Genomic DNA, 16,673 nt, shown 5'->3' on the forward strand with positions numbered 1-16,673 from the left:
CCCTTGTAATCCTCTTCAACCCATCCTGTATCCTCCTGGGGCTCATATTTGGGGTAGTCTCCATTGACTCTTCCCCTTTTCCAATGGATTAATTGTCATCATCAATTCCATAACAAAAAGCTACATTAAAGCTAGATGGTTGAACAGTCATGGCAGGAAATGCCCAGATAAAAGTTGTATCTGTACAATCTTACTCTTCACCCTATAGGTATGCATTGTTAGAACAGTCTTTATCTGTGTAGTAACATAGTATTTTATGCATACAAGACAATGATATACAATTGATGGAATCCTCCCTCATTCAATATGCGCTTTGTAGGAGATTCTCCTTGCCTTAAATCCCTTTCACCTTGTCTTGCTTTACTCTGTTTCCCCTTGCACACGCACATTTCCTGCTCAGTTCAGAAACTTCAAAAGCACCCCTGCCATCCATGTTTGACTATTTAAACTGTGAAATGGAATGATATTGGTCATTTATGTTGCTCTTCAAAGTGAATTACTCAGTAATGATGAGGAAACTGAAGTTAAGTGGCTTTCTCAAACTGAGAGGGGCTCAGAGATAGAGCTGGGACTGGAACTCAGGAGGTCTGGCTTCGGGTCCTGTGCTTAAGCACTAGACCAGGGGTCGGCAACCTGCGGCACACGTGCCAAAGGCAGCACGCGAGCCGATTTTTACTGGCTCGCTGCTGCCAGCTGGGGTCCCGGCTGCTGCCCCCGCTCAGCCCACTGCCGGCCTGGGTAAACGAAACCCTAGGCCGGCAGCGGGCTGAGCGGGGCCGGCAGCTGGGACTCCGGCTGGCAGAAGCCGGCGGACAGAACCCCAGCCCGCTGCTGGTCTGGGGTTCTGTCCGCTGGTGTAGTGTATTACATTTCTCCCTGTAGGAATGTGCTACTTGCGGAGCACCAGGACTGGCAGCCGTAAGTAGTATACCATATATAGCACATTCCTATGGGGAGAAATTTAAAACACTACACCGGCATAGGGAAGGCTGTGTCTTCCAAACAGCCGGCCCACTTCCCACCCCCTGACTGCCCCCCTCATAACCCCTGGCCCATCCAACCTTACCCCCGCTCCTCGTCCCCTGACCACTGCCTCCCGGGGCCCCCTGACTGTCCCCTTCAGAACTCTCCACCCATCCAACCCCCCCCGCTCCTTGTCTCCTGACCACCCCCTCCCGGGACCCCATCCCCCCCATCCAAACCCCCCCATCCCCTGACTGCCCTGACCCCTATCCACACCCCTGACAGGCCCCCTGGGCAGGGCCGGTGCAAGGAGGTTTCACGCCCTAGGTAAAACTTCCACCTTGCCCCGTGGCAGCTCCCCGCCCCCCTGGCAGCAGCTCCCCGCCGCTGCCCCCCCCCTCAGCCCGGGGAGCCCCCCCTGTGGCAGCTCCCTGCCGCCCCCTCCCCTCGGCCTGGGGAGCCCCCCTGCAGCAGCTCCCTGCCCCAGCTCACCTCTGCTCTGTCTCCTCCCCGAGCACGCCGCCGCTTCTCCCGCCTCTCAGGCTTGCGGCGCCAATCAGCTGTTTGGCGCGCAAGCCTGGGAGGGAGAGCAGCAGAGTGGGGCGGTGCTCGGGAGGAGGCAGAGCACAGGTGAGCTGGGGTGGGGAGCGGTTCCCCTGTGCGCTGCCCCCCCCCCCATTACTTGCTGCAGGCGGCCATCCCTGCGCCCCCCTGCCCCAGCTTACCTCTGCTCCACCGCCACCCCCAACCACTTGTTCGCCTAGTGGTTGCACCGGCCCTGCCCCTGGGACTCCCAAGCCTATCCAACCACCCCTGTTCCCCGTCCCCTTACCATGCCGCTCAGAGCATCAGGACTGGCAGCCGAAAGTAGTCCACTGGAAGTAGCACGTTCCTATGGGGAGCAATTTAATACACTACACCCAGCTCCGCTCAGCCTGCTGACTGTCTGGAGTTCTCAAAATATGTTCTCTCACCCCTTTTCAAAAATTACGCTACAATTAGCTTAAAAACTTAAAAACTTTGTATATTACAGTAATTGTTAGAAAATGTATGATAATAAATACATAGGTTTGATGAAACAAAGGTAGTTGTTCTTATGTTCCTGTGTTTAATTTGTGTTTTCGATGGTTTACCTTCTAAAAAAATCTCGCATGTCTCACACCCCCAGAAAGGGCATCTCGCACCCCCAGGGGGTACCTGCATCCTGGTTAAGAACCACTACATTAAACTGATAAGATCTGCATTTTAATTTAATTTTAAATGAAGCTTCTTAAACATTTTCAAAACCGTGTTTATTTTACATACAACAATAGTTTAGTTACATAATATAGACTTAGAGAGACCTTCTAAAACTGTTAAAATGTATTACTGACATGCGAAACCTTAAATTAGAGTGAATAAATGAAACACACCACTTCTGAAAGGTTGCTGAGCCCTGCACTAGACCCTGTTCCACTTTCCATTTGAGACCAAAACACATTGACCATCATGTTCCTATTTAAAATACATTGTGCTTCTTAAAGCATATTCTACTTATTACTCCTGGGGCGAATTCAGCACTACTGCACAGGCACAGAATTCATGTCCCCTTCAGATTTTTTTGCTTCCACACAGAAGAATGACTTTCCGACAGGGAAGCAAAGGGAAGCCGCAAGAGCGGTCATGTGCCCCTCCCCAGCAGCACGGTTGCATTGTTTCGGGCGCCTAGCGCAGGCACCGGAGAGGTAAATCACTGTGGGGGGGCAGGGAAGGGCCTGAGGACACTCTGGCTGATGCATCCGGACCCCCCCCCCCCAATCCTCATCCCCCCATACTCAGAACCTGCCACCAAATCCCCTGTGCCCAGAACCTTCCACCGAGCCTCATTTCCCCCCTCTCCCCCCTGCCCGCACCCGGCTGGTGGTTCTTACCCTGCACTGGGCTCAGCTGCTAGTCCTGGCTGGGTTGATGGTGGAGAAGGAGGGCATTTCCGCTGCACAGGGCGGCCAGGGCCGGAACGACCTGCAGAAATTTCCCCCTGCATCAGGAAACGCCGCACCTTTCTGCCTCTATCGCTCCTCACCCACAGGAGAGAAGCTGTATGGGGAGCTGTACGGGGAGCTGTTTCCCTATCTGCCCAACCCCCATTCATCTGGACCCCCCCCATACCCAGAGCCCTCTGCTGAGTCTCATTGCCCCCACTGAGCTCCCCGCACCCAACCTTCCCCACCGTGCTCCCTTCCCCGTGCATCTGGACCCCCGCCGAACCCCTCTCCCTGCATCTGGACCCCCACTTCTGCACCAGACCACCCCCCTGCCAAGCCTCACCCACTGCATCCGGACCCCCATCCCTTCACCCAGACCATCCCCTGCTGAGCCCGCTGCACTCAAAACCCTACCCAGACAGGCCCCACCCCCTGTGCACCTGAACCATTCCGAGCCCTCGTGCACCTGGACCCCCACCCCACAGAGCCCCAACCAGCTGCACCTGGATCCCCACCTCACCGAGCCCCACTCCCCCAGCACTCGGATCCCCCGCTCAACCCCCCCACACCCAGATCTCCTGAAGCCCCATCCCCTCACATCAGACTCTACCTGCTGAGCCCAAACCACCTTCACCGGGACCCTCCCGCAAGAGTCCCATTTCTCCTGCACCTGGAACCCTTCAATGAGCCCCTGTGCATCCAGATCCCCCACTGAGCTGCCCGCACCCAGATTGCCCCTACACAGAACCCTCTCACCCACACCTGGATCCCACCACACTAAGCCCCTTCACATTTGGATCCTGCTGGGCTGAGCCTGCTTGCCCCATACCTGGTGTGCCTGGCACAGAGGGACAGGGCCCCAGGGTGTTTCTGGGACAGGTCCGGCACTTGCGCTGTGTCAGGGTCTGTTGCAGCCTCACCGCTGAGTCCCTGTCCTCGGAGAGGAGTAGGGGGGTGCCTGAAGGGTGATCTTCCACCTCTGTACAGCCAGTGGCCTGTGCGCCTCACTGTCATGCCGGAGCCTCCACATTTATTTATTGACAAATAAAATTTTCAGAATTTTTTGTAGAATTTTAAAATTTTGTGCCTAGAATTTTTAATATTTTTGGCACAATTCCCTCAGGAGTAACTTCTTATCTTCAGTTAGAAGTTTTTAGCTATTGTTTGTTACTGTTCATAAGTTCTGTTTTACAGCTTCTAATTTCTAAGTGTCTGCTTGTTGTGAAGCTTGCCAAATGTTAGCATCACAATTTCTAAACTGGTGCTAAAGATGGTAGAACAGCAAATAAACACGAAGCATTGCTTTTTCCATTTGAATATTTGAACCATACAAATTGTATTAAGATTTATACTACACGCAGGTTCTGTTCTATTTAGGTTCTTTTGCTGTGCGCAGCACCATGATATCTGATTGCCAAAGTTCTTTAACCTCAGCTTTTTAAAATGAGACTATAATTCAGTCTTCTTTCTTCAACAGGAAGAAGAGAATTTATCCAAAGATTAAAACTTGAAGCAACACTGAATGTGCATGATGGCTGTGTAAGTGATTTCTTGTATCTAAGTTTTCAGAGCTTTAAAAATGTGGTGTCCCATATCAGAGTGTGTGTACCTATACTTAAAAATGCAAACTAAATACATTTTAAAGCTGAACTGAAAATATTTACTTGCCAAGACCTACATCCAGGCCCTCTGGGTTCTATTTCTTCTGAAGCAGCTGACAACAACTCAGTCCCTGAAACTGAGCAATGAGCTGTGTGTGCTTCATTCCTTTAGTTATGAGGGAGGCAGTCACCTATAGCAGGGAAAACTGGACTTGGGTAGGAGCAGGAAAGTGAAGGAAGAACTAATCTTAAATAATTTCTAATGTAATTATTTGTAGTTTAACACACATTCTGATATTTTAGGATTTTATTGTATTGCTTTGCTTGAGGCATTTTAGTTCTCTTCTAAGCTTAGAAATGAGGAAGGGCTGTATATTGATTATAAAAAAGGCGCAATACTGTAACCTAAAATGTGGCTGACCTTGAAAACACAATGTGAAATGGCACAGTCACATGGTATAAAGAATAATTATGGATTTTTCTTTTAAAGTAAATATTTAACTTTTTTTAAATAAATCTCTACTTCTCTGTATCTAGCTGGTTGCAAAATTCTTCCATGCTGTGCTCTCATAGCCACACTTCTGCTAACTCATCATTAGATTCTGCTTCTGACAGCAGTGGCAGAAGACAGGTAGGCAGCAAATAGATTGTGTTACTCAAACTCCACAGGACTGTTTGAGCTCTAAGAGTAGTGGATACGTTTGACTAAGTTCTGTGATCTAGGTGGTAGAGGTTGGCTGTTGCGGCAGGGCTTCTTTGCTGGCCTGTCATCTCTCAGCAGAGCTGAAGTTCATGTTTGTTAATGCATGTGTTTTGTTTTTCTTCTCAGAGAGGATTTTTGAAAGGTGCTGGGGTGTTCAAGGGAAGAATGGCTTGTAATGTCCATTATATGCAAGCTACTATGTAAATGAAAATGTTGAATTTGGGCCGTTACACAAATTAAAAAAAAAAAAAGATTCAAAATTAAGGTTCTCACAGAGCTATAATTCAGCCCCCTGAGCATTGTGATAGGGGCTTAATTCTTGTACCTGTTAAAGTCCTAAAGTTTTCAAGCATGCAGCTGATAACCCTTTAATTTATTCATGTTCTAGGATGTGGTTATCTAATCTTACTTGATTAGTGTTAGCTTAATTTCATAAGCTTAAACAGGTGACATGTTATCGATGGTTAGCTGGCTGTAGGAGAGGATGTTGAATAGGACTTGCTCTGAGTAAAAGATCTGAACTCTTCACAGGTTGTATAACTTAATGAAGAATGGCCAATGTGACTGGAAAAACTACCAGCTCCGTATCCTCATCGCCACCTAAATGTGAACTCAGAAATCTTATGCTGCTATGAGAATGATCAGCTGCTGTTTGCAGCATGAATGTTTGATGGATGTGTGCCCCTTGCATGCTAATGAATAAGGAAACCAACATGCATGGTCAGACCATTATTTTCAAATGCTAGTAACTTAATTTCAAAAAATATTTCAGACTTAAAACTCTTATTCCAGGGGTTCTCAAACTGTGGCTCGGGACCCCTCATGGGGTCATGAGGCTATTACGTGCGGGGTCATGAGCTGTCAGCCTCCACCCCAAACCCTGCTTTGCCTCCAGCATTTATAATGAAGTTAAATATATAAAAACGCGGTTTTAATTTATTATAATTAAAAATATTTATTTATTTATTTATCAGGATTGCTGTGTGAAAGGGGTCACCAGTGTAAAAAAAAAAAAAAAAAAAAAAAAAAGTGTTTGAGAACCACTGTCTTATTCTGAGCTACACATGGTTGAGTTTAAAGCTCTTAAACAAAGAGCACCTTCACATATACTTAATATCTATTCACTTACATACTCAAATTACTGAACACATTTTCTTCAGATTTACCAGAATAGTTACCTTTTTGCCTGGGACTGAAATAAGAATTTTAACTTAGAAGATACATTTTATGAGAGTCATAAAAGACTTTAAAAAAAAAAAAAAAAAAAGTATGGTATGGAATTGCCATGTCTCAGGATTGTGATAAAAAGTAATGTTGTGATATTTATTGTTACAGTTGTAAGGTAATGAATGATACACATGATGTTGGTCGAAATTTTCCAGTTTAGTACTGAAATTAATCCACATGATGATGGATTAATATAAAATAAAGTATAATTTTATTTCACTGGGTCTCTTCAAAGTATGAAAATGTGTTAGAAATCATTATATATGGAGTGAGTAGTGATGTTTACCATTAAGACTGCATTAGTTTTTTCATTAAGAAAGGTCCTTTTTTAGTTGTTTATAATCTTATCAAATACTCATCTTTTGGGCTGAAATATTCCAAATCTGGTCTCTTCTTGAAGGTGAATTCTTTTTAAAATGTGAATAAAAATGTTCTGCAATTTTCAGGTACAAGAAAATGGGGTCAGGGTTGGGGGGATACTTTAACCATTACAAAAAAAAAAATGTCTAAGAATAGATACAGCTGCCCAGTGGAGAGTGAGAAAAACTTGAAATTTGCCATGGAAATGGTTTGTGGGATAGACATGGGCCTTATGGAGGTCTGGTGAAGATGCATTTTGAATTGACAGTGTTAGGATTTTAAAAATGTACTTTGCTCATGCATTTTTTTTTAAGTGAACAGCAAAGTTTATTAATGACAATCTCCTAATGTTCTTTTGGGGTGTGTGTGTGTGTGTGTAAGTAATTTTGAATGGATTCTCCTTATTTTAAAGGTGCCCTTCAGAATCCTGACTTACTTCATATGATTCTTGGAGGAAGGAAGCAATAAGAGCCCTTGCCTCATTAGTACACATCTCTTGCAGGACACAGCTTTTTATTGCTCCATATGATGAAATTTTCTTTGCATTGTCACTTTTCTTTTATAAAAACTTAGAAATGCCATCTAAACAAAAGAATATTGAAGTTGCAGAATCAAATTGCCAAAGGCTTTGATTACATGAGCATGCTTTTTTTCCCCTGACAGGACTCCTGCTTCACTCAGTGTGTATTTCAGTTGTGTGGAGAGAATGTGGTGGATGTCCTAATGGATCTTTTATTTTTGGTCAAAAATAATTTGAACTTGCATCAGTGTCACACAGAGTACTCTGGGGGCACTCATTAGTCAGTATGGCTGATGTTTAGTGGATGAGGCAGGACTTCATGTTGAAAAGTGAGAATAAGGATAAATATTGAAGAACTGTCTCATTACACATCATGCAGTCTGCATGTTGAATGAAGCATGAGTCATGTGGGAGAAACAGTATGTGAGCATGTAATTAAAAATTGTGATATAATACATAGAATCTTAGAAATAGAAGGCTGGATTAAATATACCTAGACCATCCCTCACAGATGTTTCACAGATGTTTGTCTAACCTGTTCTTAAGAACTTCCAATTATGGGATTTCACCTGTTTCCATGCTTGACTATTCTTATAGTTGGAATTTTTTCCTAATATCTAGCTCAGCAGTTCTCAAACTCCATTGCACCGTGACTCCCTTCTGACAACAACAATTAATATGGGTTGGTGAGGGAGGGTGTGGGGACAGAACCCGAATCCCGCTGTCCCTGGCTAAAGCACTCATGCTTCGGCTTCAACCCCAAGTCCCAGCGAGTCTAACAGCGTCGCTAAGGACCCCATTAAAATGGGGTCCCAACCCACAGTTTGAGAACCGCTGATTAAATCTCCCTTGCTGCAAACTAAGCTGATTACTTCTTGTCCTACCTTTTGTGGACATAGAAAACAATTAATCACTCTCCAGTTTATATTTTAAAACAGTTATCAAATCCCCGCCCCCTCAGTCTTCAATATAATAAACATGCCCAATTGTTTCAACCTTTCCTTTTAGGTCATGTTTTCTAAACACCTTACATTTTTGTTCCCATTCGTCCACATCCTTCTTAAAGTGTGCTGCCCCTATTGGACACATTACTCCATCTGAGGCCTCATCAGTGCTAAGCAGATCAAAACAGTTACCTCCTGTGTCTTACGTACTGTTAGCACATCCCACAATGATGGCTGCGTTTTTCGCAACAGCATTGCTTTGTTGGCTTATATTCAATTTGTGATCCACAATAACCCCCAGATCCTTTTCTGCTGTACCACTGCCTAGCCAGTTGTTCCCCGTTTTGTGTTTATGCATTTGATTACATGTACGTATGGGGGAAGAGTGAAAGTTGCATGGCTGTTTCCTGACTTTGCAACTCCTTGTGACAGTAATTTAAAAAAAAAAAAAATAGAGCAGTGGTTCCCAAACTTGTTTCGCCGCTTGTGCAGGGAAAGCCCCTGGAGGGCCTGACCGGTTTGTTTCCCTGCCGCGTCCGCAGGTTAGGCCGATCGCGGCTCCCAGTGGCCGTGGTTTGCTGCTCCAGGCCAATGGGAGATGCTGGAAGCGGCGGTCAGTACGTCCCTTGGCCCGTGCTGCTTCCAGCAGCTCCCATTGGCCTGGAGCAGCGAACTGTGGCCAGTGGGAGCCGCACTTGGCCGAACCTGCGGATGCGGCAGGTAAACAAACCGGCCGGGCTTGCCAGGGACTTTCCCTGAACAAGCGGCGTCCCAAGTTTGGGAAATACTGATATAGAGGGATATGTGTTGTGTACTATACTTATTTTTTCCTCTCCAGGTACTGCACCTGATATTACACCATAAATGAGAACTTCAATTAGTGTAGCGTGACCTAGTGTTAGTATCTAGGGTTTAATTTTACTTCTTGGAAGAGTGATATTCCCTTCTTCTCCCTTTTCCTTCCATTTCTTCTCTTAGGATACTTAAATATTCTAAACAGCCTATTGTAGATGAAGGTGTGTGTGGATGTGTGTGTAAATTGTCCAGAAGAGCAAGCAGTAGTGGGTATCTACCTTTAAGTGGGATATTAGTTTTTTTTCTGATCTACTCCTTTTGGGAATTAGTCCTACAGAGTGGTCTGTGAAGATAAAAGGTAGGACTCTTTGTTAGGGTAATACAGAGATTTGGGCCAGCTGTTGAGAGGGTTTTCCCTCTGAGCACTGATAAATACAGTGTGGTAGTTAATCACAACTGCTGGAAGAAGCAGTGGTCTCTGATTATAATATGGGCCTGTTGCATTAAGGGCCTTTAACTTGCAAATCATCAGTAGCAAAATCAAGAAGTGGATTTAGTAGTGAATGAGAAACCAGTGCAAGTTGTGGATCACCAGCATATGTTCTTTCAGGTAATCATAATAAAGTGGCTTCTTCATGAACTTATCTGGGGCTAGGCAGAAAGTATTATATTTGTCTAACCTGGAGCTGATGTATGGATGAACCAGTGCAGTCACATCATCATCCAAGAGGAATGACTGAAGTCTTCTTGCTGTGTTGATGTGGGGTGCCATTATTAGGATCATCACTATTGCTTTTTTCATTCTGTCTGCACGTCTGTTCTTTAACAAAGTATCTTCTTCCCTGTTCTGTCTTTTAACAACTACCTCCTATTATTCTTTTTGCTGGCTCTCCTCCCGTGTGTGTGTGTGTGTATAGATAGATTCATAATAATTTTGCTGCTTCCTTCTTTTTTGAAAATTTTTATCTTTTTCCTCTTCAGTGCCTTTTTATTCACCATTAGTGGGCTCCTCCGAAGCAGCAGTAGCATCCTTCACATGGAAGGGGCTGTAGATGGAAAATAACTAGCATGCTGGTCTTCTTTTTTTTTTTTTTTTTTAGCCAGCTGGCTCTGTGAAGTTGTGCTGTGCTTGACCACTTTGCTGAGCTACTGCTGTTCATCAGTCAGATTACTGTAATGTTAAATAGATATGTAGGCTGAATCAGTGCCTCTCTCATTGTGGATGTTTGTACCCATAGCTCATCTGGATCAATGAATCCTTATTTTGTTAAGGAAAATTATAGTATTTTCATGTTCTAAAATGAATTAATTACATTTAGCAAAAGTTGTTTTCCCTATTGAGAGCTGCAAATGGCAAATTTGAAACTTAGAAAAATATTCAAATAGCTGAAATCATTTTTTTCCAACTTTTAACTAAAACAGATGTTACCTTTTGGGCTCAGACTGGGAATGAGACAATCTAGCCCAAAAGAAGATATTTTTAACAAGTTATGTACGTATTAAAATAAGGGTTTAGAATGAAAATGCTTTCTTGGCCTTGATTAGTGTCACCACTAATACAGTACTCTAAAGAATCATCATAGTTGAGCACTCCAAAACCTCAGTCAAGACCTGGTATTGTCACTGACCTTGAATAGCTCCTTGGGAGTACAAGATGTTGACGGGGACACTGCATCAGGCAGTATTCAAGTATTTGCCTAGGCTCTCCTCATTCACATTTGGGTTTGTTTCTCCATTTCCACTTGGTCATATTGTCACCACACTTTGCTACCTCAGCTCTCACTGATTAGAGTACACCAATTTTTTTGTTGGAGGTCAGTGCCTGGAGGGAATTGTTTTGAAGGAACCAGGTTCTCCAAGATCATTGGCACTTCCTGCCATTTTGTTACTATGTAGATTCTAACAGTGGTATTTTGGGGTAAGGGATTTTCAGAGGCAGATCTCTTTCTGGACTTCAGCCTCTTAGGTAGTAGAATGTGTCTATGCAGTGGATGTCTTGGATCATGTACCTGCTTTTGTATCTCCTTCTTACTGAAGGCATCCTGCCTATCTGGTGGTGGTGCAATCTCAGTAAGGCACTACAGCGACCAGTGTGGGAGTCGGTTTCAAAGTCCCTGCGATGATCCCTCAGGACAGTTGAGTTCAGTATCAGTTTTGTGCATGGCTTGAAAGTGAGCATACTGAGGCAAAGTACTCTGCAGTTTAATAACACAGGGCGTCTGGTTGCTCAGAATGTTTTGGCATCAGCTCCCTGTTCTGTGTTAGCCAGTTTGTGGAGAACACGATTCCTGGAGTTTAATTTCTTATTTAGCATCTTGATATGCTCTTTGAATATTAGTGTTTGTTTTAATGTGACCCCCAGGTATACCCATATGTTTATAGTGCTCAAGGATTGTACCATCACACAATATCTGGAGTTTTTGCTTGGCCGGATGGTGCTTCAAGGGGAAGGTGCACACTTGTGTCTTGCTAGTATTGGCATTCAGGAACCACGTATGACAGTATTTTCCAGGTATACTCAGGGAACCAGTTAAAATGTGCTCAGTGTCCTCATATCTTTTTTTATTGGGTAACGATGCAAAGATCAGCTGCATAAATTAAATACTTGTACATTGGAATTCAGGTTGATATGTGTAGACCAGTGGTTCTCAAACTTTTTTTTTCACGGACCACATGAAAATTGCTGAGGGTCTCGGTGGATCACTAAATGATCTTTCCAAATGTTGTTTGTACCATTAGCTAACTATTGTAAAGCGCTTTAGATAAAAGCGCTATATAAAAAATACCCCTTCAGTCAGCTGCCCCTAGGTCCTCTGCCGATCTGCCCTGGAAGAAAATTCCTTCCCGACCCCAAATATGGCAATCAGCTAAACCCTGAGCATGTGGGCAAGACTTACCAGCCAGACCCCCAGGAAAGAATTCTCTGCAGTAACTCAGATCCCACCCCATCTAACATCCTATCACAGGCCATTGGGCATATCTACTGCTAATAGTTGAAGAACAATTAATTGCCAAGATTAGGCTATCCCATCATATCATCCCTTCCATAAACTTATCAAGCTTAGTCTTGAAGCCAGATTTGTCTTTTGTCCCCACTGCTGTTCCAGAACTTCACTCCTCCGATGGTTAGAAACCTTTGTCTAATTTCAAGTCTAAACTTCCTGATGGCCAGTTTATATCCATTTGTTCTTGTGTCCATGTTGGTACTGAGCTTAAATAATTCTTCTCCCTCCATGGTATTTATCCCTCTGATATATGTATAGATAGCAATCATAATAGTAATAGTTCACTAGGTATGCCATTGAGTCCAATTGCCTTTCCACATTTCAGGGTTTTCATGGCTATTGTCAGTTCCTCTATGTTGAGCTGCTCATTACGGACCTCACTATCTCAGAGGAGTGAAGTTTCTGTTTAACTGAACTCTTAAGACATATTACTGTGATAGTCCAAACTTTCTATTTTTCTGTATGAGTTTTACATCTTCATTGGTAATACTGTAATGTTGCGGGGGGGCGGGCTAAGGAAAAACTTACAAGGAAATAAAATACCAAGTGCTCCTACCCTCATTTGTTTCCTTACTGGAAGAACATCATCGCAGTCTTCTCATAGGTGAGATATGGAAAGGTTTTTGCAGTTCTATATGGGCTTTTCACCAGGTTGATGAGAAGGTATGGCCTCTGTGAGTGTGTTCATGTTAGCCAGATCCTGAATACTTAGTGCTTTGAAGATGCGATAATGAGAACTTTGTGACCCCAAATTCAGAGCACTCTGTAGAATGAAATACCTTCTAGGGAGTAAAACACCCAAGTACATCAAATTATAGGTACTAGAAACTCTATTGAAAGGCTTACTTTATCTGAGGGGACCCTTGTGACGCCACAGGGACCAAAGAAGGCAATTCAGAGTCTAGAAAGGTGGGTGTGGGAAGGGGTCCAAAACCTGGAATGCTCTGTATTAGCCAAATAACTATTTTTATGAAAGACTACTGAATTTAGTCAACTGCTGAATTTTAAGTATCAATTTCCTAGTTAGCTGAGCACATATGTATAAATGTTATTTTAAAAGTACACGTTAGTTCACATAATAAACAGCAAATTAAACTCTGTTGCCTGAGGTATGCGCTTATAGGGAGATGCAGGAGCATGGTATATATATGAAGAATGTTACAGAATACATTAGACCGAGTACTGAGAGATGCCAACATGTTTCAAGCAGGTGGACTCTCATCAAACAATTTGTTAAAAATCACAGCTTTTTTTATGCTAGCAACTCAGATTTACTGACTTAAGAGATCTTGTTGGAATCAACTGTTAGAATATACTTTTCAGTGTCTATAGAAATGTTGACCTTTTGATATTGTGTGTGTGTGTGTGTGTGTAAACTTTTTTAGTCATTTTAAGTTTTGATATGAATAAGAATATAGGTAAAAGATTAATTTCTTCAGCCTGGTGTGTTAATTTTTCTCAATAATACATTGAGAAAAGGCCTGATTTTTGTTTTTTTTTCAGTGGAGGTATGGTTTGGCCTAGCCTTCACACACTGTGCAAGTTTGGACCTGAACACACTACACTTTTCTTTCACTATCAAATGCACATCAATTCAGATTCTCAACACCTACATGCACATTTAATAGAATTTTTGTTTGCAAACCCCATCACCTGCATGTGCAGGTGGCTAGCCATGGGAAAGCATGTGTATGCAAGGTGTGGCCAAGTAGTGAAAATCAGGTCTCTGAACAGATTTAAGCACTCCTGTGTATTTTGAAGTTGTTTAAGTAACTTTATGATTCCATTTTCATATCTAGATATTTCTTGGCTATTTTATTTTCTATTTTAAATATTTTTCCTATTAAATATTTTTGTTTAAATATTTCAAACAGGTGAATACAATTTGCTGGAATGATACAGGAGAATATATATTGTCAGGTTCAGATGACACCAACCTCATAATTAGCAATCCCTACAGCAGAAAGGTAAGTTTACTTTCTGGATAGTCAATATTTTACAGTATTTCCCCAAAATCTATCTGCCCTTGTTTTAAACATCTCAACTCCAATTTATAGGAGGGAAGCATTGCATAGCTATGTACCACACTGACAACTTGTTAAGAGCCAGAGGGTTGCACTTATATTAGTTTACGTAAAATGGAGTAGGTTGCAGTTGCAATCATGGAAGCATGGCCCATGGAGACTGCCCTGTTTCAGCTTGGTTTACATGCCTATCTCTAGCACTAACTTTTGTTACATAATTAACACATACAAATTATAAATACACAAAATGCATAATACTTAATGCACAAAGCAGCATGGACTGCTTATACATGAGATGGTACAAATGCTAATCTCCTTATAGCATCTCTTCTGTTTTCATCCACTCCCTTCTCTAAAACTGGAGGCAAGGGAGAAGCTTTTCATTGTACTCTAAAAGTTTGAGAAATCCGGACTCCGTTGGTTCAAGCTGGGAATAGAGTTCAACTTCCTGAACCAGCCTTGTGTGTTTTTTTTTTTATGCTAAGAGATTGTTGGCATTAATGACTTTTCTGATCACAACTGTGGCAGTATCCTAGGTAGGAAGTGCTGTTAAGTAGACAGTTCCCAAACTATTTTGGATTTTATCAGTAACAAATAAACAGTAATAACAGTAATACAGTAAAAACAGTAATAACAGTAATCAGTGTCTCAGCATAGAATGTGGCGGTGTTCCAATGAAGATTGAGCACTGCAGGCTGGAACCTGTAGTCTCCAGGAGCCTGATTTACTTATTAAAGTGAAAGTTAGCTAAGTGTTGTGTTGTAAAATTCATTGGGATGGAAGTTGGCTCCTTTTATAGCTTTGAGAATAATTGTAGGAGTTAGAGCCTAGTATTTGTACAATGTTGATTTTTTTTTTTCTTCTGACTTACTGATTGTGTTATGATTTTCCTTAAGTCAGGAAACTTATTACATTTTTTAAGTGCAGCTGTAAAGGTACTTTAAAATGTTTGTGTGTGGCTGATGCCTTTTTGGTATTTTGGATGAGATATTAAATGGGTTAGTTCCCTTAAATTTTGAAAAAAGAAAAGGAGTACTTTGTTAGTCTCTAAGGTACCACAAGTACTCCTTTTCTTTTTGCGGATACATACTAACACGGCTGGTACTCTGAAACCTTAAATTTTGAGATGCTGCAAATTAGAAGTAGTAATTAGTATTCAAAATGACGTTACATTATGTGGGGGGAAAGGGGAAGAGTATTGAACTAGGAAGAGCCAAGTGGGAGGTGGGAAGTGCAATGTAGATTTCTGCTCTGCCAAATCATCTGTCTCTCATCAAAGGAGCTGTAGTGCAATGACCCTCAGTAAGTTCATGAAACAACTTTTCCCCTGTACCAAAATTCTCATAGCTTATGACTGCATCTCCTCTGTGAAGAACTATTGGGGTTTTTCAGAACAGGTATACTTTGTGGCACTCATAGATATTAAGGTCAGAAGGGACCATTATGATCATCTAGTCTGACCACCTGCACAATGCAGGCCACAGAATCTCACCCACCCACTCCTGCAATAAAACTCTCACCTATGTCTTAACTAGTGAAGTCCTCAAATCATGGTTTAAAGACTTCAAGGTGCAGAGAATCCTCCAACAAGTGACCCGTGCCCCATGCTACAGAGGAAGGCGAAAACCCCCCAGGGCCTCTTCCAATCCTTCCCACCACAGCAGTGTTCCTGCTCAGCCCCCTCTTTTCTCAGTGGGGATGGGACCAAATACCAATAATAACGCTTGAAAGTTAACGTCTGTGTGGGAGCTAAGTGGGAAATAGACAGTTATAGGGCCATAGAAGCTTGGATGGGCAAGTGGAGGGACAGGAGTGCTTGCCTACCTAAGATGCCGTAGTGGGAGAATAGCTATAGGGTGAGTCCTGGGGGCCATTCATGCCTCCAGTCATGTCTTTTCCGCCACCTACCATTAATGCCTCTTGGCCTTAGAGAAATATCTTTCTCTACTGCTGGTGCTAGTCTGATAAACCTCTTCTGAGTCTTTCAGACCAGTATTCCTGCTGGCAAAGTACAGATGGTTCTGTTGTGGAGTAAGGTGCCTTAGGAACAGAGTTGGTAGTTCTGCTGCTGACTTAAACTCAGTTGCATGCCTCCTGTTTCCCCTCCCTCTTGTCATGTTGGGAGGTAGTGGAAGAGAGGAGAAAATTACAGTTGGACTGTCTGATAGAAGCTGTTCCCCAAGGCACCTGCTCTGGCTGGTAAACCTCCTGTAGTTCATTAGGAAGGGAGATAGGTTAGTCAGACTGCTTTGGGGAGGAGGGAAGAAATTTCCCAAAGCCAAGGGGGATGTTAGTGTGGGGTGAGGTGAATGAACAGTTCTGGTCAGAGCAAGAGATACTTAAATGATGATTAATCTGCAGTCATTATTGTATTAATAATCCGTCAACTTAAAAATCAAACTTCTGGTCTTCTGGATGTAATTTTCTTGCATATTATTGCTACAATCAACACCTAAGTTTCCTATGATTGAAAGATCAGAGGAGTTACTTTTTCTGGTTTTGATTTACGTTGTGTTCAGCCAATTTTACTGTTTCCCCTATTTGTGTGGGCCTTTTACATAGCAACA

The 16,673-nt window shown here is 43.0% G+C and overlaps 1 protein-coding gene across 6 annotated transcripts in view; it reads left to right on the plus strand.

Moving 5' to 3' along the window:
- DCAF6 (DDB1 and CUL4 associated factor 6) overlaps positions 1–16,673 on the plus strand; it is a 159,469-nt gene that overhangs the window by 28,653 nt on the left and 114,143 nt on the right. For all 6 annotated transcript variants that reach the window (XM_074972256.1, XM_074972268.1, XM_074972278.1 and 3 more), the window contains exons 2-3: positions 4,405–4,466; positions 13,957–14,049. In XM_074972256.1, coding sequence (XP_074828357.1) covers positions 4,405–4,466; positions 13,957–14,049 — 155 coding nt within the window. The remainder of the gene's footprint in view (positions 1–4,404; positions 4,467–13,956; positions 14,050–16,673) is intronic.

Source organism: Natator depressus, chromosome 1 (genome assembly GCF_965152275.1).
Source record: "Natator depressus isolate rNatDep1 chromosome 1, rNatDep2.hap1, whole genome shotgun sequence".
Taxonomy (NCBI): Eukaryota; Metazoa; Chordata; order Testudines; family Cheloniidae; genus Natator; species Natator depressus.